The 18,018-nt window shown below is 47.0% G+C and overlaps 1 protein-coding gene across 1 annotated transcript; it reads right to left on the reverse strand.

The window, feature by feature from the left end:
* Positions 1 to 13,618: 13,618 nt before the first annotated feature.
* Positions 13,619 to 16,785, reverse strand: LOC122907378 (putative POM121-like protein 1). Its single transcript, XM_044250268.1, has 2 exons — positions 15,759 to 16,785; positions 13,619 to 13,734 (listed from the first exon to the last, which is right to left on the reverse strand). Exons 1-2 carry the CDS (start codon positions 16,783 to 16,785, stop codon positions 13,619 to 13,621), a joined length of 1,143 nt encoding a protein of 380 aa, XP_044106203.1.
* Between the last annotated feature and the right edge of the window lie 1,233 nt (positions 16,786 to 18,018).

Here is an 18,018-nt window from a genome sequence, read left to right on the forward strand (position 1 = left end):
CCCTGTAAGATATTTTAGGAATTCATAGCCTTGTCCCTATTCCTTTCCATGGCTTCTCCAAGCATCCTCCTTCACCTTCCAAAAGGAAGACTCCAGCCCAATGGGACTACTGTCCATTCCCTAAACAGGGAATGATTAAGCATCCATATTATGAACTTCTCTCCTTCCCCACCTTCCCCCAAAGTATAGTGAGGTATGCTCAGTGATGTAATGAATCAGTCACTGCTCCAGCACTCAGAGCATTTGTCACAAGGGTCCTGGGTAATTTCTGTGTCTTTAATGAGTTCCTTTAGGATCTAGACTCCTCTGGGATCCAGGGCCCCTTAGGCCCAGGGGTGTATAGAATGGGAGATTTGAGAAGGGATGTTGCAGACACAGGTGATGACTACAAAAGCTGGCACTACACATGTCTTAGTAAATAAAGGGAAACAGGACCTTAAGTTAGTGTGCCGGTGTCACCCTCAGGCATACTGGGTAGGTTGGGCAAAGGGTGAATGAGCTGATCCATTAGGGTCCTTCTAACCCAAGAGTCTTGTTTTTCCATGTTGTATGACATTCTGTAGGATAGGTTCTTCAGGTATGATAATCCTCCTCTTCTTCATCTCCCTGCCTCCTGAGATTTCCCTAGAAATATTTTGTCTGATGTTACACCATCATATGGTTACATAACTGGTTACACTGGTGTAACCTGCTAAACCAGTTACATCAGTTCACCAGTTACATTTTGCCTTTTTAAAAAAATAATAATATTCATAAATATTGCTATATAAGATCTCAAATCCAGAAATTACCTGTATTTCTTCCTTTTATCTCCAAGTTACTAAATCTCGAGATTCATCAGGTTCATTTTTTTTTTTTATAGCAATATCACTGAATCTTGTGGATACAGCAAAAGGAAATAGTGATGGTGTGGATGTATACTGGGTCGGCTATTTTGGTTAAAGAGCAGCATAGTTGAAGTTCAAATTTTCCATGAGTAACAAGGTTATGTCAGGCAATTCTGTAATAAAGTGCTGAAAGTTATTAATTTTTGTTCTAAGATGATTTAGTAGAAGTAAATATTCTAATAGAAGTTTGCTGTCTCCAAAGTTGAAGAAATGCATGTCTCAGCCTGAAGCACAACCAATGAATATTTACGGAACATTGGCTATATCGAGGCACTGTGCCAGGTCTGACACTTCTGCAGTCATGAAGGTAGACGTGGCCTCTCCTACATGTTTACCATCCAATAGGGAGAACAGCTGTAACCAATCTCCTGGGCATTCAGTGCTTGAGGGACAAGTATGGGATGCCTGGAAAACATAGTAGCAGGTTCTTACTTGGTCTGGGGAAGGGGGCCAAGAGAGATACAGCTGAGTAAATGACATATAATATGGCTGAAGGGTAAGTAGGAACAAACTAGGTGAGGAGGGAGCAGAGGGAGGAAGATGCTAGGCCGGGGGAACAGCAAGTAGAAAAGACTGGTGGCAAGAAATTGTGCCTTTCAAGCCCAGCATTTCTGGAGAGGTGAATGTGAGTGCCATTATGGGGCTAGGTGAAGCTGTGGATGTCAGCAAGTTGTTGAAGCATCTTTTGTGCAATTCCTTTGAGAGGATTTTGCTTTTGCTTTTTATCTTTTTAAAATGAGATTTTATCTATCTATTTGAGAGAGAGTATGAAAAGAGAATGGGCAGGTGGGAGAGGCAGAGGGAGAACCAGGCTCCCTGCAGAGCAAGGAGCCTGATGCAGTACTCAATCCCAGGACTCTGGGATAATGACCTGAGCCAAGGTGGATGCTTAACTGACTGAGCCATCCAGGCATCCCTTGCCTCCCCCCCCCAACACAGGTGACATAATACTTTTTTTTTTCCAATTTATTTATTTTCAGAAAAACAGTATTCATTATTTTTTCACCACACCCAGTGATCCATGCAAGCCGTGCCCTCTATAATACCCACCACCTGGTACCCCAACCTCCCAACCCCTGCTACTTCAAACCCCTCAGATTGTTTTTCAGAGTCCATAGTCTCTCATGGTTCACCTCCCCTTCCAATTTACCCAAAAGTCCAAGCCTTATTCTAAAAACAAAAGTGAAAGTAAAAGAAATGGGAAATTGTGTTTTAAAAGAAGGGGAAACCAACAACCATCCCTAGGAACCTCCGGGAGGCCACATGTATAGTACATACAAGCTAATGCATGTAAGTGCTTACCGAAAGGGGAACAATTAAGAATAACCTGAGTCTTGGATGGCCCAAAGGGGGTTCTTTTGACATGTCTGAATTAGTTTCTTGTAGCCACAATTAGAGAAAGCCAGCTCTAAGACTAAGTAATCAGAAACTAGGAAGCCATTTGGTCAGTCAATGAAGCCCCTGGCTTTTGGGGATGAAGTACTGAGACACCTAGGAGATGGACTTAGTATAAATCGCGCCATTTTTATAATAAGTGGGCATTTCATAACATAGTCATGTTACTATACCCGTGTTGTTGCAACCTTAACAAAAAAACACAAAATACTCTAGATATAACAATTTCAGGAAATGCACCCTTACCCTAAATATCTGCTTAACCCAGCATTTTGGATTCTGTACTGTGCTTGGCAATTTTTAAAACTGGCGACAGGATGTGCTTTATGCCTTTATAAGTCGACCCCTGAGCTCATTCGGGGCTGTGAGATTTTAGAGTGCATGAGCTCTCTCACAGCCACTGGCTTCTTAATAAAAACTCCTGAATTTGGCCTAGTTTTTTAAAAAAATTTTATTTATTTATTTGACAGACAGAGATCACAAGTAGGCAGAGAGGTAGGCAGAGAGAGAGGGAGGAAACAGGCTCCCTGCTGAGCAGAGAGCCCAACATGGGGCTCTATCTCAGTAGCCTGATATCATGACCTTAGCTGAAGGCAGAGGCTTTAACCCACTGAGCCACCCAGGTGCCCCTACAATATTTTCTTAATAAATTAATAAGTAGATGATGCAGGATAGATGTAGATATGTGAAGAAGAACAAGAAGAAGAAGGAGAAGGAGGAGGGGAAGAAATCTGCATGAAGCAATGATGGGAGTTTCTTCTTAATCAAGGATTAGAGAGAGAGAATAGTAAGGGAGATTAACTGGGCCTCTCAAAGCAGTCTAGGAAGAGACAGATGGAGAGACAGTGAAGATACAGATGAAGAATCTAGATGCAAAGTAATGAGGAAATAGAGAAAAATGCAAAACTTTTATGAAGTTGAAGAAGAGAATAATTCTTTTGTAATTATTCCTACTTGAGGAAGACCTTAGAGGGTCTGGTGCGACACTCTTGTGGAAGTATTTAATACTTTGACAGAGCATGAATTGTGCTCTGTACATTAACAATGTACATTGTACATTGCACAATAAATTGTACAATGAAGACATGAAACAGTGCAGCAAAAATTAACAGGGCATGAATTGTGCAGTTGATACAAGGAAAGTTTGGAAATAGATGAAGTCATCTAAGAGATTCTTGTAGAATGTCTAAATTTTTACAAAGGGCTCCATGCTGGAGAATAAGGAAGTGGAAGAAGGAAGAAACTTGTACAATTTTACCGATGTTCCTGCAAGTCAGGCTATTTGTCAGGCTCTATGCAAACCCATAGCCCAGTGTATCTTCACTGTAATGTTATTATACTATTCAGTGGGCACATAAATATTTGTTTTGGAAAAAATGAAATAGTACCCATCACAAGGACAAAGGGATGAGTGCTACAAAGGTAGTTCCACATGCCATGTAGTTTCAGAAAAAGGAAGCAGTTCGTTAAATATATAAAAAAAAGTATATGCATACATACTTTCTATCACATATATGATTGTTTCTTTTAAGTCTCAAATCAGTCCTGCAGCATAGAGAATAAAAGCCTTCTTTTACAGAGGAGAAAATCAAATCTGAAAAGTAATGTGAGTTATGTGCTGTCCTTCAATTAGAAAGAGACAGATGAAGATTTGAGCCCTACTTTCCAGATGCTCGGTGTTCTCCTGACTCAATAGGTGGCCCACAGAGAAGATATCAAATAATGAGAGATATCTAAGGAGGTAAGGCTGTGTGCAAGAGACATAACTAGGATTTTGACAAGCAGAGGGTACACTCCAGTCATAGCAATATCTGAGTTATAGGGCAGAGGTGAGAAACATGGACTCACGTAGAAGTTATCAAACTCTATAATTCTTTGGCATTAAAAAACAACATTTACTACTGCTTTTCTTTAATTATAAAGTTAATGAATTCTTATCTACAATTTATTGAGCAATTTTATGTGTCTGGCCATGTGTGAAGCCCTATACATGAAGCACTACCTCATTTAACCTTCTGGACTTTTTTCTTTTTAAGATTTTATTTGTTTATTTGCAGACAGAGATCATAAGTAGGCAGAGAGGCAGGCGGGGGCCAGGGGGAAGAGAAGACTCCCTGCTGAGCAGAGCCTGATGCAGGGCTCAATCCCAGGACCCTGAGATCATGACATAGGCCGAAAGCAGAGGCTTAACCTACTGAGCCACCCATGCACCCCAACCTTCAGGACTTTAAAACAGGAAAGAGAAGTGATCATTCTAGTCTCAGTTCCCATTCTCATCACTGTCATTCAGTCTATCCAAATGTATCCAAGACCACTCCTGCAAGGTATATATTTCTCAAAAATAAACACAAAATGAGCCATTTTAAACTTATGTTTTTCTTTTTTTGAAAAATATTTTATTTATTTATTTATTAGAGAGAGAGGAAAGGTGTGAGTGAGGGGGAGGGGCAGGGGAAAAGGGAGAGAGAGAATCTTTAAGCCGACTCTGCACTGAGAGGGCTCAACCTCAGGACCCTGAGCTGAAATCGAGAGCAGATGTTTAATTGACTAAGTCACCCAGGCGCCCCTAGGCTTATGTTCTTCAGTTGAAATCTAGAGTTAATAAGTATCTAAACATTACTCCCAAACAAGAAAGGTATGCTTCCACTTTTCTTCCTTATTGATTAACTCCATACCTGCCATGTTGAAGTTGTTTGTGATTTTGGTTATATGTGATTATTAAAAAATGATTATTAAATCTAAAAAATACATCAATAACTTCTGGAATAACTACTGTTCTCTTTTAGGTTCTACAATTTATTGTATTCTACATCTTTTTTCTTTTATTCAATTTTTAATTTGGGGGGGAGTATATCCTTTGAAAAATTGTTTCAGAAAGGGTGAAAAAATACGTTTTCTGAGTCCCTGTGTTTCCCCTCGAAATTTGGTTGGCATAGGAGTCAAGGTTCATGGTACTTATTTTTAGAATTTCGAGTATGGTACTCTAGTATCTTCTCAAGTTCAGTGTTGGTGTTGAAATGACAGATAGTAATCTAACTGCCATTCCTCAGTTGATAATCTTTCTCCTTCTCTGAATGTATTTAGAATTTTTTTTTTATCATTGGATTTTTGAGGTTTCGTGTGGTTGTGACTTACTGTGGTTCTCTTACTCATCCTGATGCACACTTGATGGGGTATTCAAATGAAAAGACTCAAGTGTTTCTTAATCTCAGGGAGAAGTTTCTTCAACAACTTCTGTGTTATCTCTGTTTTCACCCTGGGATACCTATGAGACAGATACTGAAACTCTTAGATCTGTCCTCCTTGTCTTCTAGCTCCTCTTTCATACTTTCTATCACACTTTTCTTTTGTGCAACATTTTGAGAGAATTGCTTAGTTTGCTCTTCCAGTTCACCAATTCATCCTACAGATGTATCTGTTCTATTTAAATAATGTAAAAAAATGAACACAACAATAACATTTTAAATTTCTAAGCTCTTTAGTTTGGGATGTTGCTTTAGTGTGTGAGGGCTGCCATAGCAGAAGCATAGAATAGACCTCGGGGCTTCAACAAAAGAAACTTATTTTCTCACAGTTCTGGAGGCTGGAAGTCCAAAATCAAGGTGCTGATAAGTTGTTTTCCTCTGAGGCCTCTCTCCTTGGCTTGCAGACAGCTGCCTCTTCATGTGGTCTTCCCTCTGTGCATGTTCATAGTGGGTGTCCCATTTAGGTCCTAAGCCCCTCCCTTTCTTATTAGGACATGAGTCAGATTGGATTAGGGCCCATCTTGATGACCTCATTTAATTTACTTACCTCTTTAAAAGCCCCATCTCCAAATACAATCACATTCTGAGGTATTGGGATTTAGGGCTTCAACATGTGAATTTTAAGGGGACTCAATTCAGTCTATATCAACTCTATATAAATATTACTCAAAGTTCTTATCCTTGTGATTATTCTATTATGTTGTCTCAGCCGTTAGTTACTTGGTTGATTGGATTTGGTGCCATTCATTGATGGTGTTGCTTTTACTCAAATATTTGGTAATTTTTGGTGGTTTTACCATCATTGTCCTCATCCCATGCATGAGAATGCTGATTGTGGTAACTGTATCTTACTTTTAGCGATTGTGTAGGAGGAATGGAATGCTTAGCTGGCTGACAGGGGCTGTGTAAGGAGGTTCTCCTCCTGGGGTCAGTTTCTACCACCTTGGTCTTGAACCCTGAAATCATGGCTTATTTTATTAATCCCTCTCCTGGCAGCTGTTTAGCAGAATATGGGAATGACTGACCAGCTTTGTAACTTCAAAGCTATCTTTAGACCCTTCCCTGTTAGTATATTTATTGACTCTGGAGCTTTCTGAACTGCATGTAGCCTTCTCCTGTATGTGTTTCACACTGAGGCTCTCTTCAGCTTTATGACTCTAGACATATGATTCTGTCTGCTTACCACCTTTCAGACAGTCCTCAAAATGTCTTCAGATCATACACTTCCATTTCTTCTAACATGATGGTGGTGAATTTATCATCATTTGTGCCTTTTTATTTATTTATTTTTTTGGTTTTTCATGAAATTTGGGATAGAAGTGATAAAATTTCAATTGTTCCTAAAATTTATTTTTTCAAAAGATTGTATTTATATATTTATTCATGAGAGACAGAGAGAGATAGAGAGGCAGAGGGAGAGGCAGATTCCCCATGGAGCAAGGAGCCTGATGCAGGACTTGATCCCAGGACCCTGGGACTATGACCTGAGCTGAAAGCAGACACTCAACTAACTGATCCACCCAGGCACCCTGTTCCAGATATTATCAGCCTCTTCAAGTTCTTTTATGTTAAAAATGGCATTTTTTAAAGTAATCTCTACTCTGCTCTATTACTGGTTCAAGCCCCACACTGGGGTTCAAGCCCCCCCACCCCACAGTGTGGGGCTTGAACTCATGACCACCAGATCAAGAGGCACATGCTATACCCACTGAGCCAGTCAGGAACCCCTCAAGAATGCATTCTAGAATACCAGTGCTTTTAAATACTAAAATCTGTTGTCAACCCAACACTGTCCCTCAAGCCTCTGTGCATGTATTTTTCATCACACAATTTTTCAAGTTGAGATCAAATTCTCAGGGTTTTCACTGAAGACCTTTGACAACAGAAGGGTCTTACCAGAGTTCGTGGGGCCCACACAAAGCAGATAATAGTCTGGTCATGCTGGTGGTGGTCCCTTGCACAAAGCACTCTAAAATGCTGATAATCTGTGTACAGAAACACTCAGTTATCTGGAGATCAGACACCAGCATCCTAAGCATTGCGACCAGCTCACAATAAGGAAAAGGAGCATCTCTGGCTCCCAGTGAGACAATCCTTTTTTTTTTAAAAGATTTTATTTATTTATTTTATAGAGAGATCGAGCACAGGCAGACAGAATGGCAGGGAGAGGCAGAGGGAGAAGCAGGCTCCCTGCTGAGCAAGGAACCCGACGCGGGACTCGATCCCAGGACGCCGGGATCATGACCTGAGCCGAAGGCAGCTGCTTAACCAACTGAGCCACCCAGGCGTCCCAGGCCAATCATTTTTATCATAAAATTTTTATTATTTAATACTTTGTTAATGCAGCTGCTTAACCAACTGAGCCACCCAGGCGTCCCGAGCCAATCATTTTTATCATAAAATTTTTATTATTTAATACTTTGTTAATGTATTACTTTATTATGTTTTAATTTAATTTATCACATATCATAATTATTACAAATATGCATAATTACATACATGCTATAAACATGATATATAGATTATATAATTTCATACATATTAATATTTATACATTGAATGATATGCAGATGATTATAATTATTATTGACCATGATTGTAATTATTATGTACAGTATGGATCACAGTTGCTATGAAGTACAGTTTCTCTATCCACAGAAGGTGTTCAGTTGTCTGAAGACAGCTTTGGAGATGGATTCCAGCCTACAGAACTTTCTAAACCTTCCAAGAAACCAGACAGGACTGGACCCACAAGCTCTGCAGAGGCTGTCCTGGAAAGCCAAGCCACATCTCTGCAGTGACCAGCCCCAGATAGCTTTTCTTGTTCTTGCTCCCAACTTCGCACATACACACCCCTGAACTTGAGACCAAGAGGGGAAATAGATATGCTCTTCAGATATGGTCTAGGACATAGAACAGCCCTCTTCTCTCAGCTCTTGTCCTGCTCCCCCACCCCAACAACCTGTCATCAGACCTTCCCCTTTCACCACCCAAAAGCTCTCCCACTCCTCCACCTGCCTTTGACTTGATTCTCTGCCAAATGCAGGGGGTGGAGGTGCCCCCCTGACTCACTCTCCTATTGTCAGTAAGTAGTTCCTGTTCTGTCGTGGGTGACTGTTCATAATCTTGGGATTTTATCTCCCTCTCCCTCTCCCTCCCGCTCTGCACCTTCCTCTGTTCACACAAGAGCTAGCACCTGCAGTCTCTCTCAAATAAATAAAGCCAGGACTTCTGGGTGGCTCAGTCGGTTAAGCATGTGCCTTTGCCTCAGGTCATGATCCTGGGGTCCCGGGATCAGATAGAACCCCACATCGGGTTTCCTGCTCAGCAGAAGAGTCTGCTTCTCCCTCTCCCTCTGGATGCTGCTTCCGCTGCATATGCTCTCTCTCTGTCTCTTAAATAAATACATAAATAAAATCTTTAAGAAAAATAAAAATTCACATGAAAATTCCAAATTGTAATGTGGTTCTAAGTCAGGACCCTAGGTCAGAAAGTAGCCAAGGAAAAATGGTTATTGGCACTTATTGTAACTTAGGAGAGAACAGTTCTCCCTATGGAGGCCAACCCAGAGCCATGCATGCCTCCTGGAGTCTCTGCTTCAAACAGCCATGAAAACAGAATATTGGGCCCTGCAAGTGGCCTGTCAGAGAATTTACCGAGTGTCCTTAGGAAGATGCAGCGCAGGTATAGACATGACACAACAGGTGGACAACTATTTGCAAAAAAGTAATATGTCAAAGCTGCATTAGAATTGTATTGTCTCAAAGAACTGTCTAGAAATGAACGTTATCCAATAATACATCCTATAAGTGTGCAAATGCGGAGACCGTGAATGTGGCTAAGAATCCAGAGTCTGTTAGTGGTTCTGAATAAAGAAAGGCTGTGGATTCAGAAACCTCTGCCCTCCAGCAAAAACAAGGAGAAAGATTGATGTGTCATGGAATTATGAGGAGGTTGTTTCTGAGAGGTCATAACATCAAGAACAACAACAACAAAAATGCAAGGATTTGGTAAATGTGGGATGGAGCGCTGTCTTTCCACGAAGGAGAGAGGAAGCAAGGGTGAGAAAAGGTACATGGGTCTCGTCCAGGCATCGAGGCAAAGCTGTCTCTTGAGATGCCATCCACTTCAGTGCTGGGAAATCTGTACTTTTAGGTCACCGCATAGTGTGCAGGTCCCACGGAATCTGGAGATTTCCTCCAATGTGCCACATGAATCCAAGAGCCTATTCTCTGGAGTTTGGCAGCACAGGGTTGGTGAGCAAGACCTGATATGGGCCTTTCCAAAGGGCTTGAAGAGATTCTTTTCTGGAGTTCTTTTGCAATAGACAAGATCTCCAGGTTGCAAGATGAGATGCTTAAGGTCATCCCCTTAAATGCACTGGGAAACCACTCCTCTCCCAAAGCATGGCTATTTTTAACATGAACAATTAAGCCCTTACATATTAATTTCCATTCATTTTAATTATGAATTCCCTTATTAATTTTCATTAATTTTCCTTTTATTTTTTTTCATAGCCTGAAATTCACATTGCCTGTGTGGACTGAGAAATCTAAGCCAAAATGTGACTTTACTACATCTACTCGCAATAGAGGTACCTATAGAAATACGTATAAAATTTACTCCATAGGAATGTGCTTTAACCAGGCATTAATATATTCTTATTGAAAAACTTTTGAGGAAATAATCAGAACCCACTGTTGTCAGTGAAGAATGTGAATCAAAGAAGAAGGTGGGGGAGGAGGAGGGGAAAGCGGAAAGGGAGGGGAGGGCAGGGGAGGGGCAGGAGAAGAAGAAAAGCTTGCAAAGACCACATACTGCAAATGACAGACTCTGTATATTTTCAAAAGAAAGTACTGACATCAAGATGAAAGATTACCAAAAATGTCCAGACATTTGAAAGGAACCCAGGCAAAACTTCTAGAATTGACAAATGAAATAACTAAAATTATAAACCCAGCTAGAGGGCTAAGCAGATACAGAGGAATTAATTAACTAGAAGGCAGATTTGAAGGTACTCTCAACGATGCCACAAGGATTAGAACATGGAAAATGTGGATAAAACTCTCCATGAAATTTCAAAGCACTTAAAAGGTCCTCAAATGCACTTGCACAGCCTCCTAGATGGGAATCTCTCTTTTCTTCCTCCATGACCTCATTTGGTATCATTTCCCATGACCCAGAAGCTTCATTCACTCTTGTGGAATATGCTGCGATGGTTCATTTTTTATGTTGGCTTCGCTGGACCACAAGGTGCCCAATTGGGTGAAACTTTGCTCTGGGCCTATGAGATTGTTTCTGGGTGAGACTAACATTTGAATTGGTTACTCAGTAAAACAGATTGCCACCCCAATGCTGCTGGGCTTCATCCAACTGGTTGAGCCAGGACAAAAAGGCTGAGTAAGGGAGACACCCCTCTTTCTAACCCTCTGCCTCTGAGCTGGGGCACTGGTCTTCTCCTGCCTGGGTCATAACCGTGTGAGCCAGTTTCTAATAAATCCCTCTCCAGAGAGAGATGACATGGAGATGTAGGTGTAAACAGTCAGTTGTTTCTCTGGAGAATGCCGACTAATACACATTCAATTCCTCCTCCTGACTTAGTTCCATTGATTTAACTCCTTCCTTTCTTTGGGAAATAAGGATCCCAGTTAGATGCCCTTTCTGACCTAAACAACTTCAGACCACACAGATCCACAGTTCCCGCCCCAGTGAATGGAAACACCACTCTGTGGTCCAGATGGTGGATCTGCATTGTCACAGCTCTGTCGGAGGGAGGCTTTGGGTAGTTTGCCATGTTCCCCCAGGGCCACAAGAAGCCCTTATTATTTCCCAAGTGGACTGATAAGAGGCCACATTCTATGTTAGCTATGGGAGAAATAGAGCAGAACAAGTGGATGAACCAAAAGAGCAGAACGTTTGCAAATGAAAAATAAAATGAAAAATTGAATGAATAATGAAATGAAAAAATGCTTGTTCAACCAATTCTCATTTAAGTTAGGAAATGTGGATTGCAATTCAGATAAAATCAGCAATTTAATATGGCAGATGGGTATTTTAACATCTTTCTTATGAAGACAGGAAAGTTGCACCAGGGAGAGTTAAAATCCCTTTTAACTGATGATTAAAAAAAAATTCAAATGATTTATTTGACCAAGAAGCAGTGGATCTCAATCTAAAGAAATCTCAAGGGAAAAAAATAGGACTGATAGAATGAGAGTGCAGATTTAGACATTAAGCAAAATTGAGTAGGGAATATATGAACATGATGGATATAGAAATATCACTGAAACCCAGAGACTTGCCACATTCCTCATATCTCAATGTCACAGTCAAGTCCTTCTACTTATGATCAAGTCCCAGGCCATGCTGTGCTATGTGATACATCCCAGACCCATATTAGTAGTCATGATGGCAGTAATTTAACTGTGGATATTAAACACCTTCATGATACTATTCAGGGCATTCCTTGCGATCCTTATAATCAGTTCCAAGAGTGACTTTCACACAAAGGATTAATGATATTTTATCTGATGTAAACCCCTTTGCTTGTATCAAAACACTGGTGCTGGCATTATAGGTGGCATGATGACACTTTTTATTGCTATAATCATTTTATGCTTAGTCCTCAGATGCTCATGGAAATCTTTCTGATGACTAATGGTTCAAGAACTTGCAAAACGGACTTTGCTGCTTCTGCATTAACAAAAAGGAGGAAATGTAACCGTCCCTCAGAATGATAGGCTGCTTGAAATATCACTAATGAGAAATTGTACTGGTCACACGAGCATGCTTGACGATGACCTTGAGAAAACCTGAACTAGCAGCGGGCCTCCGGTGGAGAGGAGGATACACGTCCTTGAAGCCCAGCGGCTCAGGGTGGAACATCACCTGTTTCCCTTTTCCATTGTCTCCCCTGCCTCATGAAAGCCAGCTGTTAGAATAATCCCTTTATGTGCTTTTGCTCAGCCAAAAATTCCAAGCTGCTGGGCCAGGCACAGCCTACTCTGTTTAACTACCAGACTATGGTCAACATAGGACTCCCATTCCTTCTGCTTGACCTACAAGACCCATGACTAATGTATAACCTCCTCCTTTGTTGGTTGTGGTCTTGTATCTAATAAATATGGGACTGAGGAGTTTTGGGGGGTGACAGTCCTTTCAGCGTCGTCCCTGCTCCCTCCCTCTCCCAGGTGACTTGTTTGTTCCTCATTCTTCTCCTGAGTGCCATGAGGAAGGGGCCCCCAAATGCCTGGCAGAGGGAAGAGATGCACGGAGGGAGGCCTGGTGTTTGTGTGAAGTGCGATGTCACTCAGCGCTCAGGGAACTGTCACACCCTCAAGGCAAAGCTGTCCTCCTTTGCCCTGAGCCACAGTCTTTCATGCCAGACCCATACTCTAGGCCAGGAGTGTCTTTACATTGCACTAGGGCTGTGAAGCAAGAAGATTCCGAGCAACAGTCCCCAGTGGGAGTCCCCAGTGGGAGAGGAGCAGCGCTTCCAATAGGCAAGGCCGAGTCTCCCCACTTTGCCCTCCCCAGGCCCGTGTTCTCCCAGGCCCATCCCCGAAACGGAAAACCTACTCTCACTCTTCAAGGGTCCGTCCTTCTAGATCTACCCGCTCTGCTGGGCCATGGGAACCTGGAAACGATGGCGTCTGGATTTCCATGCCAGCACCCATTCGGCCGCCAACTTTTGCCCACTTGACCCACAGAAGAGACTCAGGAGAGCTATGCAGAGAAACTAGAACAGGCTTTAATTAATGAAATGAACACCACCTAAAGGTTCTGCGAAGAACATGGGGAGAGGGGAGGGGAAACCTATGGGCAGCGGCAGGAGTCCCAGGAGCTGTGGGACTGGAGGCCAAAGGGACACGGATCTCCGTGTACTGTCCCAAGGCCCATGGCCCCTGGGATCACAGACAAGGCGTCAGGCCCCCACCTTCCCTCAAAATGGTGGGTCAGGGATTGGGAAGTCTTCCCAATGTTGGATGGCAGGATGGAAGCCCGATTTTGCTCCAGGACCAGGCTTGATTTGTGTCTCCCGTTCCACCCTAGTCTTGCACCGGTGTCACCTGGAAGGAAGTGCAACACCGGCTACTTCTGCAGGAAGCTCAGCCGAGCCTCTGCCTCTTGGGCCCCAAGAAAGTGGGCTGTGTTGTGGAGGGAGATGGCTTGTTGCTCGGTGCAGCTCTTTTGCGTCCTCTCCGGTGCTGGGCAGGGGATGAGGGGGTCTTGGTGGTAAGGCTGGTGTGGGCCGTGCTGACCAGGGAGGCGGTGCCGGTAGGAGGAGAGGCCACGACACCCCCGTCCCCGCAGGCAGCCTTGCTGGAAGTGCTGGAGCCATCTGATGTGGACCTCTGCTTGGTCAGGTGCCTGGGGATGTGACTGAAGGGAGGGGCACTCGGGGCTCCCGACACAGGCTGGTTCGTCGTGCTGGCTCCAGTGGTCCCCGACAGGGTGCTCTGGCGTGGGCGGCCTCCTGTGTTTGCGCCCAGGCTTGCCCTGGAGCCCTGTGGGCCACTTGGGGCCCTGCTCGTTGCTGCTGCGATGCAGAGAGCCCCAAACCTGGAGCACAGATCTGCAACATCATCTCCTCTCCCCAAACCTGGGGGTGCTGCCGAAAGCCCCATGCTGATGGGGGCTGGCATTGTGCTGCCAGCTGGGGGGCTGGGGTGCTGGCTGTTGGGCCCAGCATGGGACACAGCGCCAGGCAGCTGGGGGGCCGCTGTCAAGCCAGGGACAGCAGCAGTGGGCTGCAATGTGGAGGAAGATGGCTTGTTGCACGGTGCAGCCCTTTTGCACTTAATCAATCGCTGGGCAGGGGATGAGGGGGTCTTGGTGGCAAGGTTGGTGTGGGCCATGCTGACCAGGGAGGCGGTGCCGGTAGGAGGAGAGGCCACGACGCCCCCGTCCCCGCAGGCAGCCTTGCTGGAAGTGCTGGAGCCATCTGATGTGGACCTCAGCTTGCTCAGGTGCCTGGGGATGTGACTGAAGGGAGGGGTACTCAGGGCTCCCGACACAGGCTGGTTCGTCGTGCTGGCTCCAGTGGTCCCTGACAGGGTGCTCTGGCCTGGGCAGCCCCCTGTGTTCAGGCCCAGGCTTGCCTTGGAGCCCTGTGGGCCACTTGGGGCCCTGCTCGTTGCTGCTGCGATGCAGAGAGCCCCAAACCTGGAGCACAGATCTGCAACATCATCTCCTCTCCCCAAACCTGGGGGTGCTGCCGAAAGCCCCATGCTGATGGGGGCCAGCATTGTGCTTCCAGCTGGACGGCCGGGGTGCTGGCTGTTGGGCCCAGCGTGGGACACAGCGCCAGGCAGCTGAGGGGCCGCTGTCAAGCCAGGGACAGCAGCAGTGGGCTGCAATGTGGAGGAAGATGGCTTGTTGCACGGTGCAGCCCTTTTGCACTTAATCAATCGCTGGGCAGGGGATGAGGGGGTCTTGGTGGCAAGGCTGCTGTGGGCTCTGCTGACCAGGGAGGCGGTGCCGGTAGGAGGAGAGGCCACGACGCCCCCGTCCCCGCAGGCAGCCTTGCTGGAAGTGCTGGAGCCATCTGATGTGGACCTCGGCTTGCTCAGGTGCCTGGGGATGTGACTGAAGGGAGGGGCACTCGGGGCTCCTGACACCGGCTGGTTCGTCATGCTGGCTCCAGTGATCCCCAATAGTGTGCTCTGGCGTGGGCGGCCCCCTGTGTTCGGGCCCAGGCTTGCGCTGGAGCCCTGCGGGCCACTTGGGGCCCTGCTCGTTGCTGCTGCGATGCAGAGAGCCCCAAACCTGGAGCACAGATCTGCAACAGCATCTCCTCTCCCCAAACCTGGGGGTGCTGGCAAAAGCCCCATGCTGATGGGGGCTGGCATTGTGCTGCCAGCTGGGGGGCCGGGGTGCTGGCTGTTGGGCCCAGCATGGGACACAGGGCCGGGCAGCTGGGGGGCCGCTGTCAAGCCAGGGGCAGCAGGTGCGCCAGGGGCGAGTGCAGCAGAAGAGGTAACCGAACCTGGCTGGTCACTGGCATGGGTGCCCCGGGGGGCAGATGCGGGTAAGGGAACCACATAACCCGCCTGGGTGCCACTGCCCAAGGACAGCTGGACTACTGCTGTGCTCAGGGCCTGGATTGGGTCTGGAGCCTGAGCTGCCGGCTGTCCATGCGGGGGAGAGCTGTGAAGAGGGCTGGTTCCGGGCCACTGCCCACCAACAGCCCCGAGTGGGGCCTGGGCAGTAGATCCCGGGTTTCCATTACCTACAGGCAGCACAGGCAGCCCTGAGGGAGCTGTGACTGAGGCTGTGATTTCCCTGGACGGCTTCGAGAGGGCCTGGGTAGATGCAACATTGCTCCCACTGATGCCAGTGTGAGACCCCAAGAGGAGAGGCTGGGAAGAACGGGAGCAGTCCGTGGAGGTGACCTGGGAGTCAGAGGCTGGCAGGGGAGCAGCCACTGCAGCAGGCAGGGCCAAGGCACTGGATGAGCTAGCTGGGCCACAGCTGCAGGTGGCCTCTGTGTCCCCTCGAAGAGCATCTTGGATGCGCTGGAGAGCAGCTCTTTTTTCCCGGTCCAGGTCCTCTGCAGTCACTCGAAACCCCGGCTCAGGGGGTGATGGCAGCCTCAGAGGCTCCCCTCGCCTGTGTGGCAGCAGAGGAAACTTGCGTTTTCGGGGCCTGGAACAGTCAGCTGGGGATGAGTAGTTCCTCTGCGCTGCCTTCTGCCCCGTGGTGGTATCGGCATCCTTTTCCGGCTGGTTCTTCTGGCGAAGTGCAGGCACTCCGGCAGGACACAAGGGGCTCTCTTGGCAGACTTTTTTGGGGGACCTCGGGGGCCGTGAGGCCTGACTTGTGGGCAGACCCCTCTTCCTCTGCACCGGGTGGCACCCCCTGGTGGAACTGTAAGAACTGGTAATGGCATTTCGAGTGGGACAAGAGCTCCTATGGGAGCTGGGGGACTTCTTATTGTATGGGTCTTCTGAGCTCTCTTTCTGGGGGACGGCTCTCAGCAGAGGCCCAGGCCTGGGCACAAAGGAAGAGAGGCCTCCGTGGACCCCCAGGGGTCTAAATGCCCCCTGTGGGGCCTCATTGCCTTTAGGGTCCTTTCTGTGAGTCTCTATCTGGGCCATCCCTTTGCCGCTCTTTCTGTGGTCTCTGCACACCTGCTCCGCTGTGGAGACATCATGGACATTTCTGGGTGTTGAGGGCCGCAGCCCAGTGATCACTCCCTGCAGCACACAGGGGGTGACCGTGTCCACGATGGACTCGATGCGGCAGCGGCAGGACATCTGTGGATCTGGCATCTGACAGCATCGACTTCAGCCGGCAGCCCCACCTGCAGGAGGATGTGAGAAGCCCCAGAAGAAAGCGAGGGGTCGCCTGGATCCCAGAGTACCTTCTCCAAGCTGCTAGGACTGAGCGTGGTTGCCACCTTGCGGGGTACTTGGAGGACCGCCTGTGAGTGGACCCCGGGGCGTGGACCGCCGGACGAGCCCTGGGCTCCAAGAGTTGTCTGCGGCCACAGTGAGCCCGGTGGGGGCGGACCAGCCCTCCTGGCAGGTGCGGACCCCGCAGAGCCCGGGGATGGGGGGAGGGGCACGGCCTGCTCAAGGTGGTGCCCATAGAGCAGTCCGGTAAGGCCAGATGCTGAGGTTAACGAACTAAGCTCGCAGTGCTCTCCTTCAGGTGCCAAGTCACGGCTGAAGGCCTAGAGCACAATGCGGGGCCTGTTGCCAGGACACAGCTTTAGAACCTGGAACCTGAGGAGTGAGCGCGCGTGCAGGAATTCCTGTGCAAGCGCACAGCTTCTGTTGGGTCGCCGCCCAGTGCAAGGATCAGGCCTGCAGAGGCGCTGGGGAGGGGTTGACTCCCTCGTTCCCAACCCTTGGGGGATTCACAGATCTCATGGGCTTGAAGGCTGAACTGAGGAAGGGGAACGGGAGTGCAGTGGGTGCCAGCCATCTCCCCTGGGTGGGCCTGAAGCACTAAGGGGCAAGAGTTGGTCCCATAGCTGCGCCCCTGCAGACCCGTCAGCCGGGCATGGCAGGGCTACACGCATTTTCTCTTTCCTGGGCAAGTGCCTGCATTGCCTCCTCCTCTGGGTCTCAGGCCCTTTGGTTCTGGGTGACATCTTGGACGGTGGGCTCACATGTTGTGCAACTCTGGCCTCTAGGAGACGCTCTGAAGACCTTTAGGGTTCTTTCCCCATTTTGATTAATCCAGCAACAGGGTGAAGGTCCAAGTGGGCATTATGTCTTGCCTTTTGTCCACCATTCTTGTGACAGTGTTTGGCCTGCCCTTGCCATGCTCTTCATGTACACTTGGCACACCTGTGTCTGGGGTTACATCTATAGCTGAGTCTCTCCTCTATTCTCCCTGAAGATGCCACGGACTGGATTCTATTCACAGATCTTTCTTTACTTTCTGACAGCACCCGGTGTGGAGTCTCCTTGGACAGTCCCCACAAGCACCCACTGAAACCCAAAGGGCAATCGTTTCTGGTAATACCCTCTCACAGAGAC

This window comes from Neovison vison, chromosome 5 (genome assembly GCF_020171115.1).
Source record: "Neovison vison isolate M4711 chromosome 5, ASM_NN_V1, whole genome shotgun sequence".
In the NCBI taxonomy this organism is placed as follows: domain Eukaryota; kingdom Metazoa; phylum Chordata; class Mammalia; order Carnivora; family Mustelidae; genus Neogale; species Neogale vison.